This window comes from Anabas testudineus, chromosome 10, assembly GCF_900324465.2.
Source record: "Anabas testudineus chromosome 10, fAnaTes1.2, whole genome shotgun sequence".
Classification (NCBI taxonomy): Eukaryota; Metazoa; Chordata; class Actinopteri; order Anabantiformes; family Anabantidae; genus Anabas; species Anabas testudineus.
In genome coordinates this window covers 13,482,186-13,509,231 of record NC_046619.1, presented here as the reverse complement: position 1 = coordinate 13,509,231, position 27,046 = coordinate 13,482,186, and the positions used below count along the sequence as shown (strand labels likewise).

General features: G+C 39.0%; 5 protein-coding genes across 6 annotated transcripts; 1 reads left to right on the top strand and 4 right to left on the bottom strand.

The window, feature by feature from the left end:
• Positions 1 to 827: 827 nt before the first annotated feature.
• On the top strand, positions 828 to 4,143 carry LOC113160939 (high mobility group nucleosome-binding domain-containing protein 5-like). Its single transcript, XM_026358404.1, has 10 exons — positions 828 to 910; positions 1,005 to 1,158; positions 1,335 to 1,418; positions 1,534 to 1,621; positions 1,735 to 2,214; positions 2,309 to 2,447; positions 2,723 to 3,580; positions 3,650 to 3,799; positions 3,882 to 3,913; positions 4,026 to 4,143. The coding sequence occupies exons 1-10, from the start codon at positions 828 to 830 to the stop codon at positions 4,094 to 4,096; spliced, it is 2,139 nt and encodes a 712-aa protein (XP_026214189.1). The 3' UTR covers positions 4,097 to 4,143.
• Positions 4,144 to 4,372: 229 nt separating this feature from the next.
• On the bottom strand, positions 4,373 to 9,981 carry pola2 (polymerase (DNA directed), alpha 2). The gene is made up of 18 exons (XM_026357007.1): positions 9,633 to 9,981; positions 9,187 to 9,311; positions 8,907 to 8,995; positions 8,746 to 8,803; positions 8,482 to 8,591; positions 8,084 to 8,283; positions 7,796 to 7,884; positions 7,381 to 7,533; positions 6,931 to 6,993; positions 6,758 to 6,809; positions 6,453 to 6,571; positions 6,262 to 6,300; positions 5,999 to 6,072; positions 5,785 to 5,893; positions 5,504 to 5,610; positions 5,262 to 5,318; positions 5,051 to 5,177; positions 4,373 to 4,857 (listed from the first exon to the last, which is right to left on the bottom strand). Exons 1-18 carry the CDS (start codon positions 9,715 to 9,717, stop codon positions 4,705 to 4,707), a joined length of 1,809 nt encoding a protein of 602 aa, XP_026212792.1. The 5' UTR covers positions 9,718 to 9,981; the 3' UTR covers positions 4,373 to 4,704.
• Positions 9,982 to 10,228: 247 nt separating this feature from the next.
• zgc:195212 (DUF4554 domain-containing protein) lies at positions 10,229 to 15,852 on the bottom strand. 2 transcript variants are annotated; one of them, XM_026358026.1, is made up of 14 exons: positions 15,795 to 15,852; positions 15,438 to 15,561; positions 14,652 to 14,705; positions 14,447 to 14,568; positions 14,262 to 14,345; positions 14,125 to 14,180; positions 13,708 to 13,779; positions 13,315 to 13,510; positions 12,814 to 12,937; positions 11,485 to 11,643; positions 11,239 to 11,360; positions 10,810 to 10,920; positions 10,587 to 10,685; positions 10,229 to 10,487 (listed from the first exon to the last, which is right to left on the bottom strand). In XM_026358026.1, exons 1-14 carry the CDS (start codon positions 15,813 to 15,815, stop codon positions 10,440 to 10,442), a joined length of 1,392 nt encoding a protein of 463 aa, XP_026213811.1. In that variant the 5' UTR covers positions 15,816 to 15,852; the 3' UTR covers positions 10,229 to 10,439. The 2 variants fall into 2 exon arrangements, with proteins under 2 accessions (XP_026213811.1, XP_026213812.1); XM_026358027.1 differs by lacking the exon at positions 14,262 to 14,345.
• A 598-nt stretch (positions 15,853 to 16,450) lies between these two features.
• On the bottom strand, positions 16,451 to 19,302 carry LOC113160121 (thiosulfate:glutathione sulfurtransferase-like). Its single transcript, XM_026357188.1, has 4 exons — positions 19,215 to 19,302; positions 17,269 to 17,397; positions 16,827 to 16,989; positions 16,451 to 16,608 (listed from the first exon to the last, which is right to left on the bottom strand). Exons 1-4 carry the CDS (start codon positions 19,225 to 19,227, stop codon positions 16,560 to 16,562), a joined length of 354 nt encoding a protein of 117 aa, XP_026212973.1. The 5' UTR covers positions 19,228 to 19,302; the 3' UTR covers positions 16,451 to 16,559.
• A 977-nt stretch (positions 19,303 to 20,279) lies between these two features.
• LOC113160039 (leucine-rich repeat neuronal protein 4) lies at positions 20,280 to 22,337 on the bottom strand. Its single transcript, XM_026357069.1, has 2 exons — positions 22,162 to 22,337; positions 20,280 to 21,509 (listed from the first exon to the last, which is right to left on the bottom strand). The coding sequence occupies exon 2, from the start codon at positions 21,505 to 21,507 to the stop codon at positions 20,713 to 20,715; it is 795 nt and encodes a 264-aa protein (XP_026212854.1). The 5' UTR covers positions 21,508 to 21,509; positions 22,162 to 22,337; the 3' UTR covers positions 20,280 to 20,712.
• Between the last annotated feature and the right edge of the window lie 4,709 nt (positions 22,338 to 27,046).

The window sequence follows — 27,046 nt, the reverse complement described above, 5'->3', positions numbered from 1 at the left end:
TAAACCCCTTAACCTTTTTTTTAAACTTTTTTTTAATGTTGCACAACATCCTAATCCTAGGCCATAATAGAGGGCAAAGGTGTACATTCAAAATACATTCAGTATGTACACTATATATAAGTAAATATCCTCAGTAGGCAAGTCAATGATGCTTTCTGTAATCCCTCAATAATCAGGAAATAGGTAGAAATTAGCTGGGAATAAATATGTTGAGCCATAATAAATGAATAATATGTTTCTTTTATCTTTTCACCTAAGTGGATGCTTCTACAACTTTAGTTTCAGTCATGATGGGGGATCATAAAAAGCCGTCATTACTTTTTAAGCATGTCCATGTGTGGATTTGCAGCACGCCTCTGGTCCCTCCCTCAAAGCTCAGACCTTAATCCATGATAATCTCTGCATCCACTAAAAGCCTGCAGTCATGGCTGCACCGAAGGAGAATTTACTGTCTCTTAGACAGCTGAACGGCACAGAAAAGAACACTTTCACAAAGCAAAGAGATCACTGTGTAAAAAATAGGTAAGCTCTTTGAAATATGGACATTTGCCAAACTTGGGGATTTTGGTTCTTAAAACTACATAGGACAGAGTAGACACAGCAATTATAAAGATGATCATCATTGCATTTGTTTAAAATTGATTTGTACTGTGTCGTGTGTTTTTCTTTATCCATCACAGGGATTTGGATGCTACGTTTAGGGATAATTTCAAGACACATTTTTTTAATATCAACAGTAAAGTTACCTGTCATCCCAGGACAGTGTGTTGAGTTAGGTTACTGGTTATTATGTTGTGTATGATGAATTACTATGATTCTCTATTGTAATGCAGTTCTTTTTCCTCTACAATGTCAACAAGCCAGTGCTGTTGCAATCTGATCTTTCAAGTTTTCAGAGTCACACACATTTGTAAGTGTACAAAAGAAACGGCGCAAGATACGTGCGTTGTTGTGTATGTTGGTATAAATGTTTTAATCTGTGTGTGTGTGTATATTACCTGCAGCAGAGTGACGCAACTGCAGCAGCGCTGGCAGGAGCTGAAAGAGCGAGAGCTTAGAGCACAACAACACAACAAGGAGCTTCTGCAGCAGTTTGAGAAAGCACAAGACACACTGAAAGAGATGTTGGCGCAAAATGCTGCCATGAAAACTATTCGGGTGCGCCACACACACACACACACACACACACACACAGAATTTAGGAAATAGTCCAGGAAAAGAATCCCAGCTGTTATATTGGTTTTGACAAACACTCACCATTCACATTTGTTCTTTACTCTTGCCTCTGTGAAGCTCTAGTGCTAAAACATCTTCATTACCTTTGGCCCCTGCAGATAGAGTATGAGCGGTACCTTGAGGAGAACTCCTCCCGCTGGCAGCAGCAACTCAAGGAGAAAACACAGCATGCTCAGAGGACGGTGAGGGTACAGTTCTCCATTAAAATAAGAAATATGTAGCCAAAGCAAACGTCTGGGCTTTTCATAATTATTCAAGTTCTGAGTACCAATGTCAAAAACACCGTTTCCTCAACAGAGGATGGAGGACTGTTTGAGGTCATGTTTGAAGAATATGGAAGAACAAGAGACAAAATCCTCTGCAAATCGACATTCACGTTCACAAGGTTTGTTCTCTTCACTCTAAATTTTAGGAAGTTTAGCTGATATTTTTTTGCAACACCACACAATGCAGGTTTGTCTTTACTCGAATGCATTTAGTGTGTACGTCTGTTTGCAGGTCCTACCAAAAAACCTGCAACTCAAGAATACCACAATCAAAACATCCACTCCTCTTACCCCCCCTTCATACAGTCTTCCTGGCTGACCCAACCTCAGTCCCAGACAGTAAGGTTTCCTATGAGACCATGTCAACCTGAGAATTTCTCTTATGTCCCTCCATCTTTTCTCCCACATCTTCACCCATTCACGCTCCATCACTTCACCTCCACACCCAGCCATAGTCACCCCTGGCCCAGGCAGGATCCACCTGGCTGGTCTTCCCTGCAGACCGACATCCAAACTGCAGGTGCAGATGGACTCCCTTCAGGCTCTGAGGCTCTGTGGGGTCAGCTCTATACTGAGGAGCCTCCTCCTGAGTCAAGACTCTCACAGGTTTTGGCCCAGGATGTTGAGGCAAGCAGAGCAGCAAGCTCCAAGAGTGAGAGAGGTGGTGGAAGCAGGAGCAGTCGTTTGTCCCAAGAGCTGGATATTAAACCAGGTGTGGGGACAAAATATGACAAATAAATACAAGCACTCCTATCACCGTGTGAATCTACAAACGTTTAACTTCTTTTTGTACATCCTGTACATAGTTCGTCTGTCCAGCGGTCATGCAGAGAGCAGTGAGAGCGGCAGGGATTCCAGCCAAATGATCAGAGAGAAGAGGAAGGAGAGGAGAAGAAGATCATCACAGTGCACCTCCTCAGAGAAAGCAGGGCACAGCTCTCAGGAGTAAGTCTATAAATTCTCAACAGATTTTAGATCGTGGGACAAATAATTCACCTTTGAATCCTTCCTTAATTTAAATTTGAAACCAGATAATGCTTAAATGTAAATAAAGATTCACAGGGTCAACTCTCAGTACTTTCTTTTTACTAATTCCTCCATATGTTTACATTTACACAGGGCATTTATTTAAAATTAGGTATTATTATTTGATGTTTGATTCAAACATTCAACTACCCTCTTACATTTTTGTGCATATCTTTTGGTTATTTGTCTTCCAGGGCATCTAGAGCTTCTAGCGCCATTATCATTGCCTCAGTTGCAGCGGTCCAAAGCTCTGAAAGTGACGCCTCCTCAGGGAAATGCATCTCAAGTGGAAGAAAGAAGAGAAAGTGGAGAAGTGAGGGACGAGTCGCTGATTCACCACAGACGGATAAGGTGGCAAAGGAAAGAACCAGGAGCAAAGAAGATGACTCGGGGAGTCACAAAGATGTGAGTCAGTGTGCTGGCGAAGAATCAGGGACCCAGAGTGAGGAATCCGCAAGTGAAAATGCAGGAAATCAAAGTGCTGACGAAAAATCTGAGACATTTAAAAATGAGAAAAGAAAAATTGAAAATGGAGCTGGAGATGAAAAAGACAAGCAGGAGAGTAGTAGCTCTACGCAAAACAGTGCAGATGAAAAGGATGATGAAGATGGAGATAATAATGCTGAAGAAAAAGAGAGCAGACAGAAAGAGGACGAACAAGAGGAAGAGGTGGAGGAGAGTGATGATTCTCAAGAAAAAGATAACAGTCTGAAAGAGGAAGAGCAAAAGGAAAATGAGGATGTTTTTGCCAGAAAGAAGACAAGCAAGGATGAAGAGGAGACAGGAGTAGAGGAGGAGATGGAGGAGCAGGAGAGTGAGGGTGCAGTGAAGGATGAAAACTGTGAGAACAGAAGTTCTACCTCCTCTCAGGAAGAAGACGTGGAGGATGAGAGTGAACATGAGGAGGACAAGACAGAGGGGGATGAAGACGGGACTGCTGAAGAAGATGATGGAGAGGGACAGGAGGAAGAGGAGCAAAGGAGTGAGAAAGCAGGAGAACCAGAGGAAGAAAGCAATTCTGAGGATAGCATCATCGCTCCACATGAAAGCAGGTAAGATAATCAAGTATTCAGCACTTCAGCGACACCTGAACTATACTGACTCCGTTTCTGATCTAAAAGGACACATATTCCTGATGAAGCAGCTGAAGACGATGATAATGAGAAGGGGAGTAAAAGAGAATCCTCTAATAAAGATGACTCAAGTGATTTCAGTGAGGACGACGATATAGAGAATCTCCTCGCACCTCAAGAACAAACAGAGATGAAAGAGTGAGTACAGTTTTCACTTCTCCATTCACAAAACACTTCTGAGTATATGCTTCTCACGTTGTGTTACTTTAAATATTTTCAGAGAAAAGGACCTAAAAGGTGCAGAGACACCAGGTACAGTGCCATGGGACCAAAGTGAGATAAAAAAAAAAAAAAAACAACTTACTATTTAAGATGTTGACTTTCTATAATATGTGAAATATTCTTTTTTTTTTTTTTTTTGCAGCAGTTTGTGACAAGATGAAGATTTTCCAAGTGGAGGATGAATCTGATGAGTTTGACCACTTCTATGATTAAACATGTTGCTCTTAAATAACGCGATCCAGGAGGAAAGGACAAAAATCTTACTAATTCACAAGTAAATTTGAAACATATTAAGACAACTTATGAAAAAGGAGGTAACATAAGATTTATAGATAACATTGCTTTGTAGGATTTGATACAAAAATGTAAATGTTGCATCATTTACACACAGACACACACATAAAAGCTCACCTGGAATAACTCCCACTACAAATTAAACAATATTTATTTTGACTAAAATTTAACGTACAAAAAAAAAAAAAAAAAAAAAAAAAAAGGGGGGGGGGGGGTGTATCTCTCTTACAACTTAAACTATAGAAACAATCCTTTAACTTTTTGTGTGTCACCCAAACCCTGGACAGACAAAGGGTGACAATAATTTATTGGAAAGATTGTTCCAGTATCTCAGCGAGTCATATTCTACTAGTTACCGACACCATCATTCAGAGCACAGTACACCACACAGGTTTGCCATATAAAAATACACTGTTCATTATGGTTTCAACAGTACAGTAAGTACATTTGTTTCTACATTCTATACATCAGCTATTAAAGCTGCTGGTCCTGGTTAAGTCAGGTCACCTCTGTAAATCTCTTGTGATTTAGATTTTCACCACCTGAGCAGCCAAACAGGGCCTCACTCTCTGTCCGTCTTCTGACGCAGATTTGCGCTGAATGAGCAGCCTGCTGTACGTCCCCCCCACCTGACCTTTGGTCAGACGACCGGGATTCACACAGACACAGCCGACCACATCCTGAGAAAAAGTTTTAAAAAGGCATAAACATATTATAAACAGCCTTTCTTAGATTCATTAATGCAAATGTTAAGAAAGGTGAAAGTGCATTAAACTGAAAATGTAGTCAGCAGATTATTTCTCGATTGCATTTCCTTAAATAAATAGACCTAAAAAAATCTGGGCTGCATGTTTACGTATTGGAGGTCTGTACCTTTACAAAGTAGCGCAGCTCCGAAGGAATGATGAGAACATCGGGGGTGAGGGGCATCTGACCGAAACTCTGGAACTTCTCATAATCCATGTTAACCTCTTCCACAGGGGGGTAGAGTGGGTAGTAGCTAAAGTTGTACCAGAAACACAGGGTTCATTAATTGTGTGCAACTTCAGAAACACAAACAAGGGAACACATTTAGGACTCCTACCTCCTTTGGGTCAGCATGTGTTTCAGTATACGTGAGAATCTGTCTGATCCAGTGCCACTGCAACACAAGTCAATATTATTTGAAAAAGAAAACTGTAAAGTGAAGGCATTCTTTAAGATATCAAACAACACAAAGCAACTGGAGCTCCTGTTATTTGGGAAAACACCAATATAAAGATTTTTATGTTTGTTCATGTGGTTATTGTGAAACAAACTAAAGGGGTACAAAGGCACAGTCCTCACCAGCTGATCTCTTCTGCACCCATGTGAAAGAGGATGTCAGTGGATGTCAAGCCAAAGGTCACACCATCAATCAGCAGGGTGCAGGGGTCAGGGACCAGGGTGACACGCTGCAGAGGGTGAAGATCAACAAATGACACAGATCATGTTGGTGCAGATGTGCGTTTACCAGTAACCAAACAGACCATACTTAGTTTCTCTGCCTGAATCTTCTGATTAAAGTCACACAGCAGAGATTTTCTATTACATATAAAATCCTACATTCAGCTTTTTGTGTGTCTGACCTGGGCCTGATCCTTGCTGATGTTCGGTAGGGTGAAAGGAGGCTGTGGGTAGATGAAGTGGTGGTGGATGTCTCTCTGGGAGGGCACAAACACTAGACGACAACCAACACTGGATAAAAGAAAACATGAGGCTTCATTCATCAGTTTCTGATGAGGACCCATCACAGGACAGTACCATCAGGAGCTTCAAGGTTCCTGGGAATGCGACACGTACCTTTTGGTGCCATCCACGATACTTTCAATACACCTGGAGAAAATTGCTTCAAACGTCTCTGTGACTTGAGCTTTCTGTTGGAGAAAAAGGGGAGATGGTAAAAAAATTGATGAACTTGATTTGAGTGATCTTAATGCAAGCAACAAATCTGCTGGATGGAAGAAATTCACTATGCCACACTTATTCGTAAATATTCGTTCCAGAAAGAAAAGGTATTGTGAGGTAAACATACATGACCGGATCATGTGAGTAATTAAACCTACCTCAATTTGTTCATGTTTGGAATCCACAAACGGCCCAAGCTGAAGAGGAGAAAAGGCAAAATTAGAAAACACACATGGTGTCATGTAAATGTACTTATCTCTCTGAACTACTGACACAGGTATTTACTAGTATCTCTGAGGCCTATGCCAAAGATCTACAAATGTGTACAGTAATAGAGCAACATCTGTACCAGCAGGCAGACATCAGGACGATCCCTGACAATGACACTGATCAAATCCAGCAGAGGGTCAAAGGTCAGGCTGTCAGAAGGAGTGAACGGTCCACAGGCCACAAGTACATTGACTGGCTCTGTAATATCGATTTATATAAAAGACACCAAGAACAAAACTTTACACAAGACGGAAAACTCTCTTTTTGTAGTTGCAGCCTCTAAAACAGGCAGATTTTCATTGAAGCACTGGACTGATCTTACCAACACCAGACTCCATTACAACCCAGTGCACTAAAACCAGCATCAATCAGCATTTTTCTTACCTTCATCCATCTCAATTTTCACCTCAGAAGTGTAGAAGGGAAGAGGAACACCCTAAAAAAAGAATAAGACATATATAACACAAACAGATCAACATTTTACAAGCTGAGAAAAACTATTTCAAATGTATACTGTTTGATTAAAGCATTTTCTCTGATTCATATCTGTCGCTAACCTCATATAGTTTGGAAGCCATCAGTTTTCTTCCTGTTGTGTTCATCCCCTCCATCACTACCACCTGTTTAAAGTCAGCAGACAATGGCATTAATCTGTACTCTAAGATAAGACAAACACTTTCATGTGGTTATATATTCATATGGGGGAGTTGTTTAGTAGTTGTCAGAGTTCTCGGTCAGACACTGGGTGAATCTGCTGCCCAGGTCCTTGGCATGCTCTGTTACTCTTGGTGGCCATATAACCTGCTGCACACAAACCTCAGTGCAGAGGCAAAGGAGAGTCCACCACTCAATGTGTGTGGTTAACTGCTGTAAAAATGGCAGGAAGTTTGAGACAGTTGCCAAGCTAAATGTAAATCTTAACCTAACAACTACAAAGATTTGATTTCTTAATATAGTTAACAAGCAAACTGGCAATCTGACAAGACAAGAAGTTTCCTTCAGCTCACCTGACCAGGAAACAGAGAGTACTCTTTGAGCTCTGATAGATCAACAGGTACTTGCTGACCACCTTGTTCTGGTCCTGCCTCCAGCAGAACTGACTGTGCATTCAGTTTTCCATTACTGTCACAGCATACCTGCCCCAACACTGTTATTCTGTCCTGTAAACATGTGAAGACATCGCAAACTGAGTCATAAGGATTGAACATTGAAGACACACTAACAGTGATAATAGTAGTAATAGTAATAATGATAATAGTTAACCAACAAGTTCAAATTAATTGACAGCTTTCTCCATTTGAAAGTTCCCACTTTCATTATTAAAACGGAGAATAAGCCTGTCATAATTACATATATTATATCTAAATCTATATCTTTTTTATATTATTTTTTAGATTTTCTACAACACGAACACCTCTGTACCTGAGCAGGCAGAGAAACAGGGGAGAACTCTTCAATGTTGAAATGACACCTGAGGCTCTCACCAAGTTCCTCAATCTTCTCTGTCAACACTGGAGAAGCGAGATGCAGAAGTCGGTATTATAGGCACTTAAACGACAACAGCAATTATTAATGCTGTCTCTGTTTATCTTATTTGACAGTGTTTTTTCTGCTAATCACACAGGGAAACCTTTACTTTGAAAAAAGGCCAATATCAGTCTTGTGCCAATGGAAAGCCACATGAGAACATGAGGTCATACAGCTACATACCATTTCGAACATCCCGCAACCTCTGGAACATGTACTTATAGCTGCTTCGGAGGGAGTCTTCAGGCCCTTCTAGTAGCTCCACCTGGATGCCTATGCCTGGAGTCTTTCTGCCAACCCAGCGCGTTCCTTGTACAGCCCCAAACGTAGCCACCACCTCCCCTTTACCTCCTCGCTGGCTGTACTTCTGCGAGGGTGTTGCACTGTAAAGACAGATGGTGAGAATGGCAGAGTCAAATCACAGTACAACAAATATACATTTTTCCAAGTGTCACTAGTTAAGTAATTAATTAGTTAGATCACTGACACTTATGACCAACTTCAAAGCCAGAAATCAGTATGTGAATACTTGATGTGGTGAATTCAGCCATTCTCCAGCTTATCAGTCTGTTGCTCAGTACCTGGGAGAGAAGCTGGCAGGAGACAGCAGCAAGCCAGGACTGGCCTTCAGGGCTGCGCTCCTCTTTGAATGAGGATGTTCTGGGGTGGTCAGTGCTCGTTTCTGAGAGCCCTGCAGACACACAAGAAAACACAAACTCAAACACACCATAGGTCGAGACAATTACCCACTTTCATTCATTGTAGCTTTAAAAATGAAGGCATAATAAAAAAATAACAAAAACTATTAAAGTTGTGTCTTTGAAAAAATAGATGTGACAACTTACCTTTGCAGGAGTGGAGTAGGAATCTAGTAGATTCTCTTCCTCTTCCTCAGCTTTGATTCTGAACAAATAATATCAAGGACTGTAACACAACAGCAACACCAGATATTTACTCACAGACCCATGTGTGTTTTTTTCTACCAAGAGTTAACTGTGAAGGATACAAGTCCTGCAGCGAGTGGATGTCTCTGGTTCTGTTATGAGTATCTTCTCTTCTGAAGCTTTGCTTTGATTTATGCTTTTTGTTTAACACCTGCAAAGAAAATAAACAGTAAATACAAACTCCTGTCTTGTGACACAGACATAGATTAACTGGTAGTGGTTAGTATGCTCCAAACTATTTGAACACTAACACAATCCAGACATGAGACAATCAGACTATTACTAAAACATAGCCAGTTAAATATTTACTACTTTAATGACCAGAAAACATGAGCCTGTCACCTCATGTTCAAACTGTTCCAAGGTGTCCATGTTGAGCTTTAATCCACTTTTTGTGGTACTGTAGGCCACCCATTCCAACACCATCTCATCTGCCTGTATCCTGTTACAAATACACTGCTCCACCACTGAGGGACAGAAGACAAGAAATAAAGGAAGGAGAGCAGATATAAGTGTAAGTTAAGCAACAATAAGCGATACTTGTGTCAAGCTCGAGCCACAAGGCAAATTATTATCTGCAGTAACTGAAATTGTGCCTAAATCACAACCTTTAACCCTACGTTCCTTACATTTGAGATTCTGTTTCCAGCTGTTACAACAAATACTATAAAAATGTTACTTTACTAGTGCTTCACTTTAAATCCTATTGACTTTGTTGTAGTAAACCTAGCTACTTTTGCAGAAGGGGCACTGGTGACATTCAGTTTTAACAGATGTTGGCCACTTACTCTTGTCGAGGACGGATTCATCTAGACCGCTTATGTCGAACACTTCCAGCTCTGACTGTAAACTTTCTGTCGTAACCAGCGCCATAATGTTCGGTTTGTTAGCTGACGTCCGTGTAGAAGAGACCAAACGTCGTTCAGTGGTTTAACTTAGCTTTGGCTAACGTTAGCTTTGCTTTCACTGCATAACAGCGTCGACGAACTACTTCTCTTTCTTTAAACTCTATCTACAGCAATTAAATAGACGTTATAGAAAAGATGTGATAAATCGATATGAATCAACATCAGATACACATTTCATTTTACCGCGAAACGGTGTCGCGCGGCTTGGCGGCCGGAACTGACGTCATTTCCAAACACAACAACAGCGGAAACTCTTCTTCTTCTTCTTGTTTTATTATTTCTGACCAACTCAACGAACCATTACCGCCACCTGCTGGGTTGGATCTGTCACACAGTATTACTCAAAACCTGTAATACTCAATGTACTGTAAGATTATTGATTTAGGTATAAAATACTTTAGTTTAACTTGTTTCTCAACCGCAAACTACACTATGTACTACACTGCTGTGTACAGCGTGAACATTGTTTTAATCCTTTATTACTTGTACTCAAATTCATGTTATTGCTTATTTAGGAGATAATAATAACAGAGATAATTTATTTTTATTAAAGATTGAATTAATGTTAAATTTGCCATTTCTATTACAAAGATGTTTAAAACATGCAATACTACCACACAAAAATATTAATTCCAGTTGTAACTACTTTCACACATGACAAAACTCTTCCATGACAAACAGATGCAGTCAGATTTCTGTTCTGGTGTGCTCATCACTCTCAGGATGTTCTTCAGTCTGTGGAAGCAACAATGTGATGACATGTATATAAGCACTGATGTACTGTGATGTACTGCTTTTGAAACTGGCAGGTGCCAGAGAACACCAAACACTCACCTTAGCAGAGTAGCACCTGCCGTTGGGTTTAAATTTCCATGATGTCACCCTCCTCAGTGATTCACAGAGGGAGGCCGACAGTTCGTAAGTGTCACACACCTGACAAACACACATTAACCTGATCATTGTCAAACTATTAATATATATGTATTTTTAGTGATGTCAATCTTATTTCAAATTATAAATACTTGAATGCACATTTAAAATGTGTATTTATTCATACCTTCATGCTGTTCAGACAAGCATTTCTGAAGTCCATGTTACTGCTGGAGCTCACAATGCTGATGGATGAACTGAGAATCACATTGATAGCAGAATGCAGCTTCTCTTGGTCCTTAAATGTCACATGTGACAACCAAATACATACATCAGAAATGCATTTGAATATATCCTTTGTGTAAATATTAATATGGTGATAATTAAAATTAATTGTATGACAATAAAACAATATGAACAAATTTCTATAGTCTGTGGTGATGTGTTCAGAAAATTTTAGAAGGTGGCATTTGACATTTTTGCTTGTTGCACAACTTTAATGATCAATTACCAGACGTTTTGATTACTCATTACTCAATAGTGTGTGACTCAGGAAAATCACTGTGTCACACACTAGTATGTAAAATAATAGGTGTGTGTGTTTTTTCAGACTTGCCTTTCTTCTGCGATTTTGGACTCTCAGCGTGTTCTTCAGATCAGTCTGCACAGCTGCTGTGATAGTCTGTCTGTTGTTGCTCAGAATATCCTCCAGGTGGTGCTCTATCAGCATCTCTGTGGCTGTAGACAGACATCCCAGTCACCACTGAAACTGAAACATTATCCTACTCTTGGATTGAGATGTAGGGGGAATCGTCTATCGTACCAGTCTATCGTGATTACATATGCTGCTGTTGTCTCTTACCCATAAGGTCAGGGATCTGTGAGATGAAGGGGTCACTGTACTGCAGGAAGAGGAAAAGCAGGAGGCTCTGGTGCATAGAGGAAAGACTTGATTCGTGTTCTGCATCTTCCCAGTTTTCCTGCTCTACGTTGTACACAGTGCCGCAGCTGTACACAAAATCTGCAGAGAATGTTAAAGCATTTCACAAGTTTAAATGAACACTTTGAGTTCAGCCTGAGGGCACACTTGTACAGTGACAGCACTCTGGTAATGGATGACACACCTTGGGGTTGGGCAGAGTAATCTTCAGTGTTACAGTTTTACTTTTAATAACTGGTGTTCGCCTAACTTTAGTGGGTCAAAAATGTTTTACCAAGTCTTTTCCTGGCACTAAGTAAAAACAACAGCATCTCAAAATGTCTTCCTCTTTTAAGGAAAGCTGTGAATAAATAAGCTACTTGCGGTTTTTGCAGTCCTGTGATTTTTCTTGTGGTTATGATTCAGTGCGTAATCTAGAAGGGAACACTTATTATGAAACAACCGTTTTTGAGAAATCAGCCCATTTCTAGCTTTATCATGATATGACTGTCCCACATTAGACTACACAGCCCTACATTCTATTTATGTTGCACTGTAACAGCCAGTAAGTGATGTATTAAATAAAGATTAAACTACATTTCCAGACTAAAATGCCTCCTAATCAGATCAACTCCAAACAGCCTGATCATCATTATTTAGAGTAGTTTTACTAAATCCATTTGTGGGAACCAACATTCTACGCAACACAAACTTCACACCCCAACTCTCTGCTGTGAGAATGCTTTGCTTTGTGAATCTAACACTGCTTTTCACATTGGAACCAGATATTCACAGTAAATGTAAACCACTTATGCATATTTGTTGCATATGATTGCAATTCACAACAACGGGCTGGTTAAATGCTGCAACTTCACTGATGAAGACCAGACATGCAATGCTGCCACAAGAAGAAAATCTTGTCTGTTTCTTTACGGCTTTTGTTATTGTGTTGTGTACTGGTTTTATTCCTGATTCAAATTATAGGCTTTTTGTGATCCATTAAAGTTTATATAAGCAGCTCCGGGCTGTAAACAAGTTCTCTCCCTGATAAACACAGGTGGTTAAAATTAGTTTTCAACTCTAATCTCACGGTCAGGACATAACTAATCCAAGTTTTAAGTCTTTTAGGGAGGAACTTTTTAGAAGAAGATTAACTGTCCTGTTTCAAATTACACCCTGTCCAGCTAAAATTGCAGCTGCAAATCTTGTAGCAAAGGACCTAAATGTGTCCTGGCTTTGATTCTGTTGTTCCCAGGAGTGTTGATTGCCTACCTTTGCTGGAGGAGCAGTTAAGGCCATGCAAACCCAGGTCATGACTGTCCAGATGAGCAGGCAATGTTTGGAAGAAGGTGGAGGGCTCTGTGACTGGAACATTACTGGGGCTGTAAACCAACACCTGAACACATATGAAGTCAAGGACAACTACGACAAATCAAATGCCCAAAACAACACAGATTGTACTACAGTCTACAACATCCTTCTGCTCAAGCATTCAATTGAGCAGTGACTCATTCCTTGTCCAAAGGGACCGTTTTCTAGCAGAATCCTAGAAACTGGGACTTGGACGTTCTGGCCCTGACCCCTGTTTACATACTCAGCTGCACGCCATCCCAGTGCACATAGCAGGTCAAAGTATGATAAAGCCAAATGAACCATGTCACCTTCCAAAAGAAGAAATCCTGAAACTACCACACTCTTCACAACTCAGTCCTGCCAAGAGATTTTGTTCATGAAAACCATAAACAGAATTTCAATAAAATCAGCAAAGGATATCTGTATGTGAGTTAGCTGGGTTGCCAGATTGGGGTACTGTAGCATACATGGGCTAAGGAGTGCGACAATCTGAACACTGAGCTCCCCGTACAGACCCTGATCCATGACATGTGGTGGGATACTGAGCGGTAACCTGCTTCCAAGGACAGGGTGACCTCCCTGACACCAGCATCCCTTCTTCGCACACCCTGGAGGCCTTTCAAAACAAACAGAGTGAATCACTCTTTGTAGACAACAACGTGCGTACAGCATGCCCTGTCCTGCAGTGTGTTGCTATAGCACTGATCCATGATGACAAAGTTTGTTTTGGTTACATATCAGTAATTTTTGGTGTGAAAGTAAAACAGAATTGATCCACACAAAAAAATAAATTGTATTAAAAATAATTCTTACTGCGTGTTGCAAGTGACATCCAAAGTCAGTGATGGTTGCTCTGCCTGTTTAACTTTGCTTTTTATGTTCACACTGCAAGAAGATGAACATATTGTTAACCCTCCCTAAAAACAGAGCATTACCACTGATACTGGAGTGGTGAGTATTTGTATTTGTTATTGAGCTGCTACTCATGAAGTCGAAAACATAACGAGCATCTATTACAACTTTACTATTTTTTCAAACTAGATAATTCTGCATAATGCACAGTGACTCCACAGTACACAGAATATAGCATTTGTTCTATTAGTATACATCAAATAAAAAAACAACAACTATGAATTAACCTGATCATGATACATTATTATTTAATAGTTGCAACACTCTCTACAGTATAATTAAAAGCAATTTGTAACATATGTCTGCGGAGACTCATACCTGAATACTCGTTGGAGGATCTGCTCATTGAATTTGAATTTGAGATTTATTTTTATCTGTGAAAATAAAAAAGATGTAAACTTTTTGCTGACTATCTTAGGGTATGTCTGTGGATAGCAAAACTGATCTGTTCATACCCCTGCGTTAGCTAAAGTAAAAGTGTGTAGGAATGTCTCTAAACGAGTTTGCCAGTCTGGGCTGAAAAGTCTCACATCTTTCATCTGTACAGTGAAAATAGTCATAATTAATTAAATTAAATTAATATAATATCAAGCTTCCACGTCAGTAATTATTATTCAGACCAGCATCACTGTTGTTGTACCTGAAATGACAGGAGTAATTTGAGGGGACCGTGCAGCTCAGTGAAAGCACACAGCTCCTCTGGGTCAGGTTCAGGACACGGACCATCAGGGAGAAACAAGCTCCTCTTTAAATCTGCGAGGACTTATGTAGCAAAAAGATTAGATGTAACAAACAAAAGCTGAAGACGTGTATATGTATTTGTTTGGTGTACTCTGTGTACATACGAGGTGTGAGTTCTTTCTTTTTAATCCCTGTGCACCAAGGACCAGCAGCTGCAACTGCACCACAAATGGAACCAATGTTAAAACACTTCATACTACACACCAGATGTTTTTCTTCAGCAACATTGGCAACAGGGACTTTGCATTTAAATATCTTTACCATGTGGTGAATGGAGCTAATTTTACTCAAATGTATTACTTACTTACTTTATAATACTTGCCAAATGATGATTGGTGGAAGTTATCTCTAGATGTTATTATTATTATTATTATATACAACCATTTTCTGCATATTTCAGAGGATAGACAGGGTCTGATAAAACTCCCTATGAATACCAGCGTTTTGCCAATAACAAATTAGTAATTACTTTTAGTAGTTTAAATGTGCATGCAAAGCACATTTACACACATCATCGGTTTTGATTTGTTTTTCCAGTTCAACATATTATAAAGTTCATGCTAAATTATATATATATTTGTAATGTTGGTGATCATTATCAGCTTTTTCCTGCTTGTTTAAGTAAATTTTGTGTCAACTTCAATAGACATTTCTGCATGACAAAATGAGGTACTAGTATTTTCATGTTATGTTACTTTTACTTTTACCACAAATTAGAGAACAATATGGTACTATTGTTCCACTACATTCACTTTAACATAATTAGTTCCTAGTTAGTTTTGGGGTTTTAAGGGTTCCTCTTATGTAGAGAAGATTTTTCTGGGTAAGTGCTAGCTTAAGTATTGAGTTTGTGTTTACTAAGTTATGAACACGTACGACTTCAAACTTACCAACACAGTTTAGATTTTGAAAACAGACTCCAGTTTCAGTCCACAAAAGTACCAAAAATCCCCCTGCAGTCTTTCCACCGCGGTGTTTTCTTTGTTTTCCGAAAATCATGAGCAAACGCAGCACCTGTCGTGATGATTGAAAACACCTAGCTTAGCTTAACAAGCTAACAGATACGAGCTACACATGCTAAGCTAGTTAGCTTAGGTTTTTAGCTGCTAAGTTCAGTCTGTATTTCAAAAGTATTTACTTGAAACGAGTAACTATGTGCAAATCAGAAATTCTACAAGTATCGATTAAGTGTTTCTAGCTAGAATAAGTTAATAATACATAATAAAATCCAGAATTTTCCTCACTACCTGCTGTATTTGTCTGAGCATTTTTACTGTACTGAGCAGTTTAAACACAACTGACGAGTTAAACTAGTCCTTTCCAGAGTAAAGGCCTTTTATTATTATTATTATTATTATTATAGGCAGGATTTCAGGCTTGATTTTAGTTTTTATGTTAATTAACAATTATTAATAACACACATTAAATTACTTATTTACAAAGCGGAAACATAACAAATTTCATTTTCTCAGTATTTTCATAATAAATTACATTTTAGAAATACTAAGCTCCTCCATGAGTCCAGTCTTCCAGTGCAGAACAGTCAGCCAAACCCTAAAAAAGGTTCATAAGCATGAACAAATAAAATAGTTTATTTGTTCAGCTGGACAATTATATCAATTTGCTTTAAACTACTATATTATGACACCATAAATGTTCTATTAAAGCCTTCTCATCTAAGCCATAATTGCTAATAAAATTGCCATGTTCATACATAATAAACAGGGCCACTTAGTGTAACTGGAGAAGCTAAACTCCTGTTTTTCTTTCAACTTTGCATGTAGGTACTGAGCTCTTAAAACTGAACCACTAAATGTAATTGCAGCTCCAAACAGATCCCATTATTAATTTTATTTGTAGTCATCCATACATTTTAAATACAGTACTGTTTGAAAACAAAACCATATCAAAAGATTAAAAAACACAGCACCAAAATGTTTCTATATTTTGCATTTTTATCCTTCTCAGCAGTTACTATTTTAATAAATGTATGATGCTTTTCTTTACAGGCATCACTGTTTTTCACTCCACAGCTTATATCCTCCGGTAAGATTACGTGCTCTGAAACAAAGAAAAAGACACCGAATATAAGGGAGGTCAGCACTATATATAAAACAGACAAGCACATCTACACATATTTCATAATAATAGAAAACTATAACAGTGGACACAGCACAAATCTAAAACTAGTTAAGGCTATTAATGTAGGACACCTGGATAGTCTGTTTAAAATCAAAATGGTTGATGTGTGTATGTTGTTCATTAAAGGATATATTTACTTCACATATCCTAATCTGTGAGCCTGGTCTGTGGCTATTCCACCTCGCCTGCCCATCTGGCAGTAAAACACCAACTCTGGGGCATCCAACGGTGGTTTAGTTATTCCATACTTGGAGTTGAAGGATTCTGGGTCCAATTTGAAAGCTTCCTGTACAGTATCAACTAAGGAATTAAAGAAGGAGGAGAGGTTGGCAAAACGTTATTTCACATTAAAATGATACATAATACATTAAAAGTGCAATAACATTAAGCAAATGAAAGACTAGTGATAATTTTCAACCACTGTGCACATTTAAATTTTGCGTGAGTGTGCATGATAAGTGGAAACACTGAGGGAAACAAGAAATCAATTAATCCAGATGAGAGTAGTGTATACTATATAGTCTACATATTTACATACATATTTGTTTTTTATTCCATTAATTGAATAAGAACACTTACGTGGGATATTAACAGATCCTGGAATACATCCTTGGTCCACCTCCCCTTTAGTGCGGACATCGACCAGAATAAGATCCTGGCTCTTTCCCATAAGAGCTTTTAGATCCTCATAAGAGATGTCCTTAGTTGCTGGAAGTGAGAGGAGATCCATAAAGGTCTTTGTTAAACACTGCCATAAAATTGTACCCCTCCCATTTTTAAAACAAATATTTGTCACTTGCGTTATTAAAAAATGCATGTTAGTTATTTGTTGAATTCACTCAGCCAAAGAGGGCTACCTATGCAAACACAGCCCCATTTAATTTTAGCTTCCATAAAAATGAAATTAGATATTTATACACAGTGAGGTGAGGTGAACAGGTTGTGAATTTAATTTGTATGCAAAGTTAGGCACACATCAACAACCCCTGCAGCAAACAGAGATCAATGTTCATGGTGGATTTTTAGACACGTTTTGGATAATTGTCCTGTTTGTTAACTGACTGCAACTACAACTAGATTTAGCTGATAATTAGTGGAATGATTTTTTCCACTTATATTTGTGCTATGTATCCTGTGACACTGGCTGCCAAACATCCCCAAATAGTTGTATTTTCAACCACATACAGTCATACTCCAGTTGGCAAAGTGGGATTACTAAGAATACAAAACAAAATGCTGAACTTAAAAAAACACATTCCACTGCAGAAAAATGATCCCTCGGGTTGTAACTTGTGGTCTTTCTTTCACATTGTGCTAAATTCAGTATGTTAGTGTGCGTGTGAAGGTTATGTTACAGCGCTAATCATCTCATAGCTTTGCGTCTTGCTTCACGTGCTTTGTTTCTAGAGTAACCGGATTCCCTGCTAAAATAATTAACTTCCGGTTTGACCTTATCAGCAATTTTACAGTGTGCTGAGTCATTCTGAATTTGCCTATACTGTAATCATAAAGACAAACTCGAACATTATTACAGTTGTTAAACCAACAGAATATTATTGTCACTTTGACTGCTTTGGCCTTTTGTATTACTCAATAAGTAAACAGGTTGTAGCGAAAAATCCAATCAAGCTTCTCAAACAACATTAAGAAAGTTTAAACCCATTCATAATATTCAGGCAGGCAGCAGTTATGTCAAATACTGTATGAATGATCGCTATAAAGCAAAAATGAACATATACTATGTTGCCTGTGACACTGGCTGTTGCAAAACCCCAAAGAGTAGTATTTCTATAGGCAGTGGTGTTACTAAGTAGTGGGTGCCCCAACTTTTGCACATGCCAAAATTATTGTTTTTTAATGAAAAAAATATATTATAATATAATAAAGTGTTATTAATAATTGTGTTTACATTAGTTTCTACCCCCCAAATCATTGATTGCTTGATTAAAAATCCCTTCCCTCCAGAAGACAGTTCCCTCACATTAAAACTCATTGTCTTTGTTTATATTTTATCTAATAATAAGTTACACTGCTTTGCTTTTTGCGGGACAGGCTTTGTTGTGCGTTTCTAGAGTAACCGGTTTCCTCCTGAGACAATCAGCTTCCGCTTTGACTTCATCAACACTTCTTCTGGCTGCTGAGTCATTCTGAATGTGCCAACTGTGATCCTGAAGGAAAACCTCAACATTATAACTACCTTTAAATCCTGGCTCATGCATTTTTTAATCAGTTTAAAGAAATGAGTGCATCAATTATATGATAATGATAAACGTAAAGAAATGAGTGCAAAATGAGATAAACGTAGCAACAATTAAGAAACACGCAATCGTGAATCAGATACGAAATTAACTGCTGCTACAACCTGCTCTATTACCCATTAATTAACATAGGTGTTAGCTAATCAATTAGGAAATCAGGTTTCTCAGACAACATTAGGAAAGTTTAAAGCCGTCCATAAACTCCAGGTAGGCTGCAGACAGTCCAATTATATCTTTCACAAGAGAGAAGAGAGAAAGAGGACTCACCTGTATTCGCCATCCTGTTCGTATGAATGATCGCTGAAGACAAGTTTCAACGTGAATTTCACATGTTGAGAAAACACCTTCCTCCTCACGTTGTTTGGAGACAGCTCATTGGCTCAGACACCGAGCGAAGGTGGAGACTTGCAGTGAATGACGTACCAATTAGCCAATCAGCAATTGTTTTATTTATACTTTCAAAATAAAAGGCGAGAATTACAAATTGAAGTTACGCAACCGAAAAGCAACAATTAAGTTAAGCCCAAAGACAAACTAATTTACACAATTAGTCAAACGTTTATACATCATATCATGTTTTTTTTTTATTAAACGATACATTACCACTTTTTCTAATGATCAGTTATAGTTTTAAATTAATAACCTTTCATTAGCAAACATGACATGCTGTTGGAAGACAATAGGCTACTAATGTTTGCATCTTTAATTTTATGTAAATCCTTTAAAAACAGCTGTTTCCAGCCAGATTTCTCAATTTCTCAAATCTGTTTTTCTGTTAAAAACATGGTGATCTATCTGTGCATCTAAACACTGTAAATAAGAATATAATGATTGCAAATAATTTCATTCAGTATAACATGCAACCAGCCACTGAATGGTTTAATGAATATTAAAATAGTGACAGTCACATGCTTTGGCCTCCATAGTCACCGGATCCCAACTCAGCATCTTTGGGTGACTAGCAAACACTGAATGAAGGACTATACCCTTAGGAGGAATGTTGTACCTTCCAGTTCAAGGACTTAATGTCAAAGCATGTTTTAGGTGTCCCTGTTGCTTGTGATGGCTCCACACCAATTTGGCAGCTGTTTTTCACTTATATGTCACACTGATTCCTCAGGGACCCCACAAGAGGTCGTTGATGTATTAAAGATTTATGTTATGGGTACCTTAATGCTGCAGAAACATCCAGATTAGCTTGCCTCTTATTTAACTTTAACAATTATTTTATATTGCATTATTCTAAGGTAATTTCATACCTTCAATTTTACACCTTAACACATTATTTCCCTTTCCTGGGGCTGTGCAAAAGATTTTCAAAAGAAACAAAAATTCAACCATCACAAAGATTTTTTTATTTAAAATTAAGTTTAGGTTTGGTATAAAAGTTTCAGTCAGTAGCTATTTCCTAAAAATACATATGTTTACACATTACATTAAGACACAAATTAATACAAAAATAACAGCAAATCTACTAAGGTTAATTTGCCAGCAAATAAACCTTTAGTTCTAACTGAAAACACAATAATTAACTATTTATTAGTGTTAATCCACAAAGGCTGCTTAATTTACAGTAAATAAACATTCTTTCTCCCAAAATGTTCAAACATCCATTAAAAATGGACTGTAAACAATCTAATGATCCAATCATCAATCACAACACCGTGTTTGTTCATTATCATATTGTTGCTGTGCCCTCAAGAGGGCAGTCACATCTCAAGAGGACTGTGGCTGTGTTCGACAGTTCATGATGCCACAGTCTGGATCACAGTGTTCCCTCTGTACTATAAGAAGGGTTCCCCAGTCCATCAGCCGAGTTCCTCTTTCCCTTCTGACATGTTTTACGCTTCCAGAGGATCACACTGACGATTATGAGGATTACAAGGAGGGTGGCCCCTCCGCCAACAATCCACACCAACAGCTCATGGTCAGAAGATTTTGGAGGGTCATACCGTCTACAGGAGAAGTCTGAGGGGGTGCTGGTCCCAGCCTTGTTCAGTGCCTCCACACATACCTTTGTCCCAACTACCAAAGATCCCAGCACACCTCGTCGTGAAGCATCCCCAACTTCAAGGGTGTCACTTTCACGTCCCTGAATCACCACCCTGTAGCCAGACACCACTGAAGAAGGAGCACACCACTTCACCTCCACCTTTCCTTTGTCATCGCCTTCGTCTATTGGCAGCAGTGCTTGGATACGAGGTGCATGGGGAGGCTCATCATCTCCACTAAGCCCAGGACAGAGGCAGCCCGTCTGCGTTGCAAGATAGGCACACGGCTGCTGATTCTCCAAGCAGGGGTCGTAGTGGCAGAGGTGGGGCTCATTTCGGAGAAGGGGAGTCTTCATGGAGGACAGCACCATGGGAGGAGAGCCATTGTTTTCATAATCATCTTCTTCTTCATAGTCATCATCTGAGCCCAGTGCAGTAAGGAATGTGATCCGTGGACGAGTGACAGGAGGGGAAGTGGAAGCAGCATGACTTAAGCCGTGGGAGTGAAGGAGAGACGAGACACTCAGCAAAAACAGAAGCACGCCCAGGTTCTTTTGTAGTGACATCATATCTATAGACAGACATGACAAAATGACATCCAGAATTAATATTCAATGTAAAAATACTAAATTAGTGACTAACACTACTGTAATGTTAACAGAGCAAGTCTCAGTAAAGAAATGTGTCAGTAGCAATCGTTTCCCCATTGATAACTTCAGGTTAGTTATAAGAGGGAATTCAGTGGAATAAATATAATCAAATAATTATTTATAAAGAGCGGTAATTTGAGGCATCTAGGATTCCATTTTACTAAAGTTTATAGCTTGGAAATGTCTTTGTGTAAAATCAAACATTTGCAGTGTTTTTATTTCTGTTGTGTAAACAACTTTTGATAAATAAATACTGAGTGCTGGAAAATAAAACACAATTTTAGTGACCCCCATCAGGACTTCCATTTTCTCTTGGCGGTACGCCAACTGAATTCTGTGGGAACCCAGAGCTGAATAAAAAAATAACAAATGAATTTCAGGTTTATTTATGAAGTAATTTTAAAGTAACCACCACAGGTCACAATATATTTTCTCATGGCTTCAGAATATGACGCTGATGACTAAGTCTCTAAGAATAAACATGTGATCATTCAGTGGGTTGTAGCTGACAACAAAAGTCACCATAAAGATGGAATAAAGGTAAAATAAAGTTTTCAAGATGGTTTACTGTACCTGTGTGATGCAGATGGATGTTTCACGTCTTTTTTCTCTTTTTTCCTGTGTTCCCACTCTGTCTGCTCTCACCGTATGCTCACCACCGACTTCAGTTCTCACCGTCTTAAGTTGTTTCCTCAGACTCTCTCCTCCTTCTCAACACCCCCTCTTGTTCTCCCCTCAGCGCCTCTCCCACCCCTTTTACTCTTTCATAGTCTGTCTTTTTTCACTCCTCGCCTCCGCCTCTTTCTCAATGGGGCTTCCAGTCAGCTATGGTTGCTCTTTTATATTTCTTTTTGCTGAATTTTTGTGAGAATGCGGGCTGTGAAGGGATGGGGGGGGGGGGGGAGCGAGTCACCATGTGTTGCTGTTAGCTGCTCGGCATTTTAATTTTCTGAGCAGCAGCAAGAGGCAGGCTTGTGCTTGTTGTGTTTGTGCAGACTGCAGGCTTGTCTGTTTTTAATTACTTTTTTAAACTTCCTGCATAGTCTGCAGGTGTTCCTGTGGAATGACAAGAACATAAGGTCACTTCAGTATGTTTATGTGTGGCTTCGAGAGCGGGGGGTGAAGAATGCAGGCATGTGCATATATTATAAACCCCATTCACCTCTTGTACCCCCTGTGTGACAAGCTGGACAAGCTGGAGAGGAATAATATAGGCCCCTCTTTATTCCTTTTATGGGGTAAAACTGGCAAAGCGGGCAAGATCTTTTTTTAAGTGCCAGCATTGCACAGATGAGGGGAAAAGTACCAGGGGCAAGATCCTCCTTGTTTTCCAGCTTCAACACTCAAAGGATTTGCTCAAACAAAATCCCCGCAACAACTAAAAGCTCTGGCTTTTCTCACAACAAATAGCTTCATCTGTGTATGACTTCATTTGATTTGAAGTCGAATCTGTTTACTGCTTTGTACGTGTGTATATACAAGACATTTTTTACTCACAAAAACAGACAGCGTATGTGAGGTTGTTAAGAGTGTCGCTTATACTGTATGAAACTACTTGTGGTCATATGAAAGCACATTGATTTTATTGTATGTTTACAGGATAAGGGATGAGTGCACAATCATAGAGAGACAGAAGATGATTAATAACTGAAGAGAAATGTAAATGTACACCAACTACAGTACAGATTCATATATCATTACTACACAGTCTTTTGAACGTAGAGTAACTGAAAGTGAAGCGGTCAGTTTTGTTTTCCAGTCAATCTATGATCATTTCGTATAAATTAAGCTTTCATGTGAAAGAAGGAAGTACAAAACATTTTATTGCCGCAACAATTTTCACATTTTGGCTTCTTAGGTGTACAGTAAGTCTGTAAATATGTGTTGGAAGGGTTATACTGTATGGGGAGAAAGGTCTTTGTAAAATGTGTTGTTCATTGGTTCTGGGCAAGATGTTTCAGTTTCTGGTATTTGCGTGGTGGTGGAAATATGGGGTCTGTCTGTCATAAAAATGCGTAGGTTTTTTTTTTTAAAAACGCTGACAGCAATTTATCCTTTCTCCGGGCTTGATGACACACACATCTGTGTTCTTCCCTACTGGGTGGCACCTTTGAGATCCTAGTAGTTCCAAGGAATAGTGTTCATCACTGGATGTCAGTTGGACCACGACTTTGGATCTATTCCCAGATAGAAACATCTCAACAACTGTTAGATAGCCTACTTTGAGGTATTCTATACACATACATGCCTCCAGCAGATAAAACATAAACAACTATAGAATAGCTTGCCAAAGCATTTATATCAGACATCCCCTGACTGTAGTTGCACCATCAGTTTTAAATTATTTCAGTATTTGGATTTGTGGCCAGCTACTTGTAAAACTAGGCACTGGTTGTATTTTGTGTTGTGTGTAGTACTTTGTGTTAAAGCTCAAATGCAAATAAGCAAACGTCATAACAAAATGAAGAACATGACAATCAATAGACCTTGTAAAAGTCAGCATATTAATACTGATACAGTGAGGATGGTAGCTGCTGATATTATCATTTAGCTCAAATCACAGATGTCTGAGAGCTTCTGACAAACCTGCAAACATGTTTATGCTTGGTTGGTAGTCAATTAAAAAAGCCATGGGTGATTGTAGTAGAGTTGTTGATATCATATGTATCATAACCATATATTTAATATAAATTACAATACAAGCCTTGTTGGAAAATTCTGAAATAAATACAGTATAATAGTATATAACCAAGAACATAGATGGACGGCAGAGAGGAGGGCTTCATGTAAAGTCTACCCTCACCTCTTCAACTCTAAGCTTCAAATTGTTTTGGCTGCATGAGACAACCATCTCTTCCACCCCCCCGTCGGTCCCCCTGTCCATAACGCCAGGAACTGATAAGTTTGCGCAGCTTGCCTGTAACTAGGTGGTACAGGTTGGTATGACTTATCAGGTTCAAGAGATTAATTTGACCATTCATTCCTGAACAAAACAATCAGTCTCTAGCAACTGTGACTTCAACTTCATTTAATACAGCAATTTAAAAATATTTCCCACACAGTGGTAGTTTTTTACGGATTTCGTTATTGAGCCTTATATGGCTGTTTCACCTTACAGCTCTTTCTGTGGGTGAACACAGAAATAGAGTTTCCACTGTGACCTCTCATCAAACTCGTATGGGTGACATCATACGTACGTGCTGGTAAGGCTTTGTCAGAGTTCGACTGAACTCACAGTTAAACGAAACTAAAACAGACAAACACAAACAAAATGTGGAATTGGGGGACGAATGTCTGAACTCACGTCCCAGGTGAATCCAAGCACATCACAGCAGGAGTACAGTGGACAGATTGTCTCACTGATAGTTCACTGTTTTGTCTTCTATCATTTCCCAACTTGCCCCCATGTATTGATGAGTGAAGCTATTGCAGTGTTGTGTCACCGTGTGGGAACAGGAACAGGTTTATGTATGATTTTCTGCTGTCAGTGCCAGGCCCCTGCACTAGTTCCAAGGCCCCAGAGAAATAAAGAAATCCACAAAGAGTGAGTCATACTTAAAAATGATGACTACTCTGCCAGTGCAGATTCCATCACATCATGTTTGAGCATGCTGCTGGACATGCATCAGACAGCCTGCACCTATCACTGCCACCATCTTTTGATTGTAGACAGCACCACAGTTTCACCGGAGTGCTTTAAATTTGTGAAAAGGATTCATGGAACATTTGATTTCTTAACTCAATAAATCTCCCCAGTGTAAAACAAAACCTTTTTACGTTCATGTTCACTCAGTCGGCCTTCAGTTCTCTGTGACCTTATGAGACTTACACATGTGTGGGCCTCTCACAGATGCTTCTTCCCTCTCCTACCCACACCTCTCGGAGGATTCAAACTATTCCAATTTAAACAGGAAGCACTGCTATTGGCTAAAAGCCTATAACCTTTGACCTTCACTTTACTTACAAAGAATCCCAGGATAGTTTTGTTACTAGACTCCATGAAGTTGTGTGAGCTGTTATTTTTAGCGGAGGAGCAGAGCTGTGGAGCCTGTCCCACTCAGGCTCCTCAGGGACTAATTGGAAACACCATCTGATGACAGAGTCCCACATTCCTATGTCCACTGGAAGTTTGTGGGATTAGAAATAATTAACTCAATATTACTGTCGGTAAATAATTAACAATAGTAATACTGAAAGAGCAATTAACTCTGCTGAGGCAAGTGTCAACAGATTGTAATATTAATCTTTGTTGGCCAAGAATACAAGCTCATTTATGTATCTCTTCACGCTCAAGCAGCACAGCTCAGACAAGATGTACTTCAGGTGGTGATGCTATAGCAACAAATACAGACACTGCTAGTTGACGTGTCTCAGGTGTTTTCTGATGAGCAACAAAATGTGTCACACTTGAAAGACAACGCACAATGACGCATATAAAATTGAGTGGAAAGTGTGAATGATGGGCATACTAGTAGGTAGTGTGTTGGTTACCGTACCCTAACTTTGTCTTAGTCCCGTTAAGCTCTCTGAAATAATGATTATGAGTAGTTAGTCTATGAACTAGGGCCTCAATTAATCACTGACAGCTCAGCACTGCCTGGGCCTCATCTCAAAGTTGCTACCAAAGACAACTTTTTTAAAAACATGACACAACTTCTCTGTTACAAGCAGCAATCTACCAGTTACAGTCATATTAAACTGTCATCACAGTTTTTATATGGGGGGGGGTCACATGTTTTTCTCTGTTACCGCTCATGCGATGACAGTGCATATTGCAATTTAAATAGTTTTACACTTGTGGTTCCTTCAAAGTGTTTTGTCAGCAGTGGTTGATTATGATTGATTTGTGAAATGTTGATGAGTTCAAATTTAAAAATACCCTTGACTATATTAGGAGGATATGTTTCTTACAGTTAACCATAGTGAATCCAACTCTTAGTGATTAGTAACCTCATGCTTGTTCTTCCAAACACAGAGTTGTAGCTCCCCTTAGTGGTGAATGCTGCTCAGAGGTTAAGTAAAAAAAAGACAAATCCTCTGGACTATCTCTCTAAGGACAGAAAAGTCCAAACATGTACAGGACATTAATAAAGATTTCAGATACGAAATGTCCAAGTGGCTAAACATATTTTGTATGTTCAGTAGGATTATAATATAATACAATAAATATAACGTGTTTATTGTTATTATTGTAACACATTTGCGTTGTTTCTTAATCTTCAAACAAACTAGTAACTGATCACGGGTGGAAAGCACACACAGACCTGTTTAAGTGGACTGAAACCCTCTATTGTTTCTCCACTACATTCATATGGCAGCTGCAGCAATTAGCTAGTTTGCTGATGAAGACTTAAATATAAGTCATACATTATCACATATAATTAGACTATTAAAAATAATAAACTACAAAAAAATGTTTATTATTACATTAACCTATGTGATATCTAACATACTTACA

Coding starts and splice junctions, on each gene's coding strand:
- pola2 (XM_026357007.1), bottom strand. CDS start 9,717: ATGGCGCTGGTTACGACAGAAAGTTTACAGTCAGAGCTGGAAGTGTTC. Junction 6,073..6,261: donor CCAAACATGAACAAATTGAG/GTAGGTTTAATT, acceptor TTTCTCCAACAG/AAAGCTCAAGTCACAGAGAC. Junction 5,319..5,503: donor GGTGCAGAAGAGATCAGCTG/GTGAGGACTGTG, acceptor CTTGTGTTGCAG/TGGCACTGGATCAGACAGAT.
- zgc:195212 (XM_026358026.1), bottom strand. CDS start 15,815: ATGCTCAGACAAATACAGCAG. Junction 14,706..15,437: donor TCAAAATCTAAACTGTGTTG/GTAAGTTTGAAG, acceptor TTTGTGGTGCAG/TTGCAGCTGCTGGTCCTTGG. Junction 14,569..14,651: donor AAAGAAAGAACTCACACCTC/GTATGTACACAG, acceptor TTGCTACATAAG/TCCTCGCAGATTTAAAGAGG.
- LOC113160039 (XM_026357069.1), bottom strand. CDS start 21,507: ATGATGTCACTACAAAAGAACCTGGGCGTGCTTCTGTTTTTGCTGAGT.
- LOC113160121 (XM_026357188.1), bottom strand. Junction 16,990..17,268: donor AGGATCTGTTAATATCCCAC/GTAAGTGTTCTT, acceptor TTAATTCCTTAG/TTGATACTGTACAGGAAGCT. Junction 16,609..16,826: donor CACAGATTAGGATATGTGAA/GTAAATATATCC, acceptor TCTTTGTTTCAG/AGCACGTAATCTTACCGGAG.
- LOC113160939 (XM_026358404.1), top strand. CDS start 828: ATGCAGTTCTTTTTCCTCTACAATGTCAACAAGCCAGTGCTGTTGCAA. Junction 1,159..1,334: donor CTGCCATGAAAACTATTCGG/GTGCGCCACACA, acceptor TGGCCCCTGCAG/ATAGAGTATGAGCGGTACCT. Junction 2,215..2,308: donor AGAGCTGGATATTAAACCAG/GTGTGGGGACAA, acceptor TCCTGTACATAG/TTCGTCTGTCCAGCGGTCAT.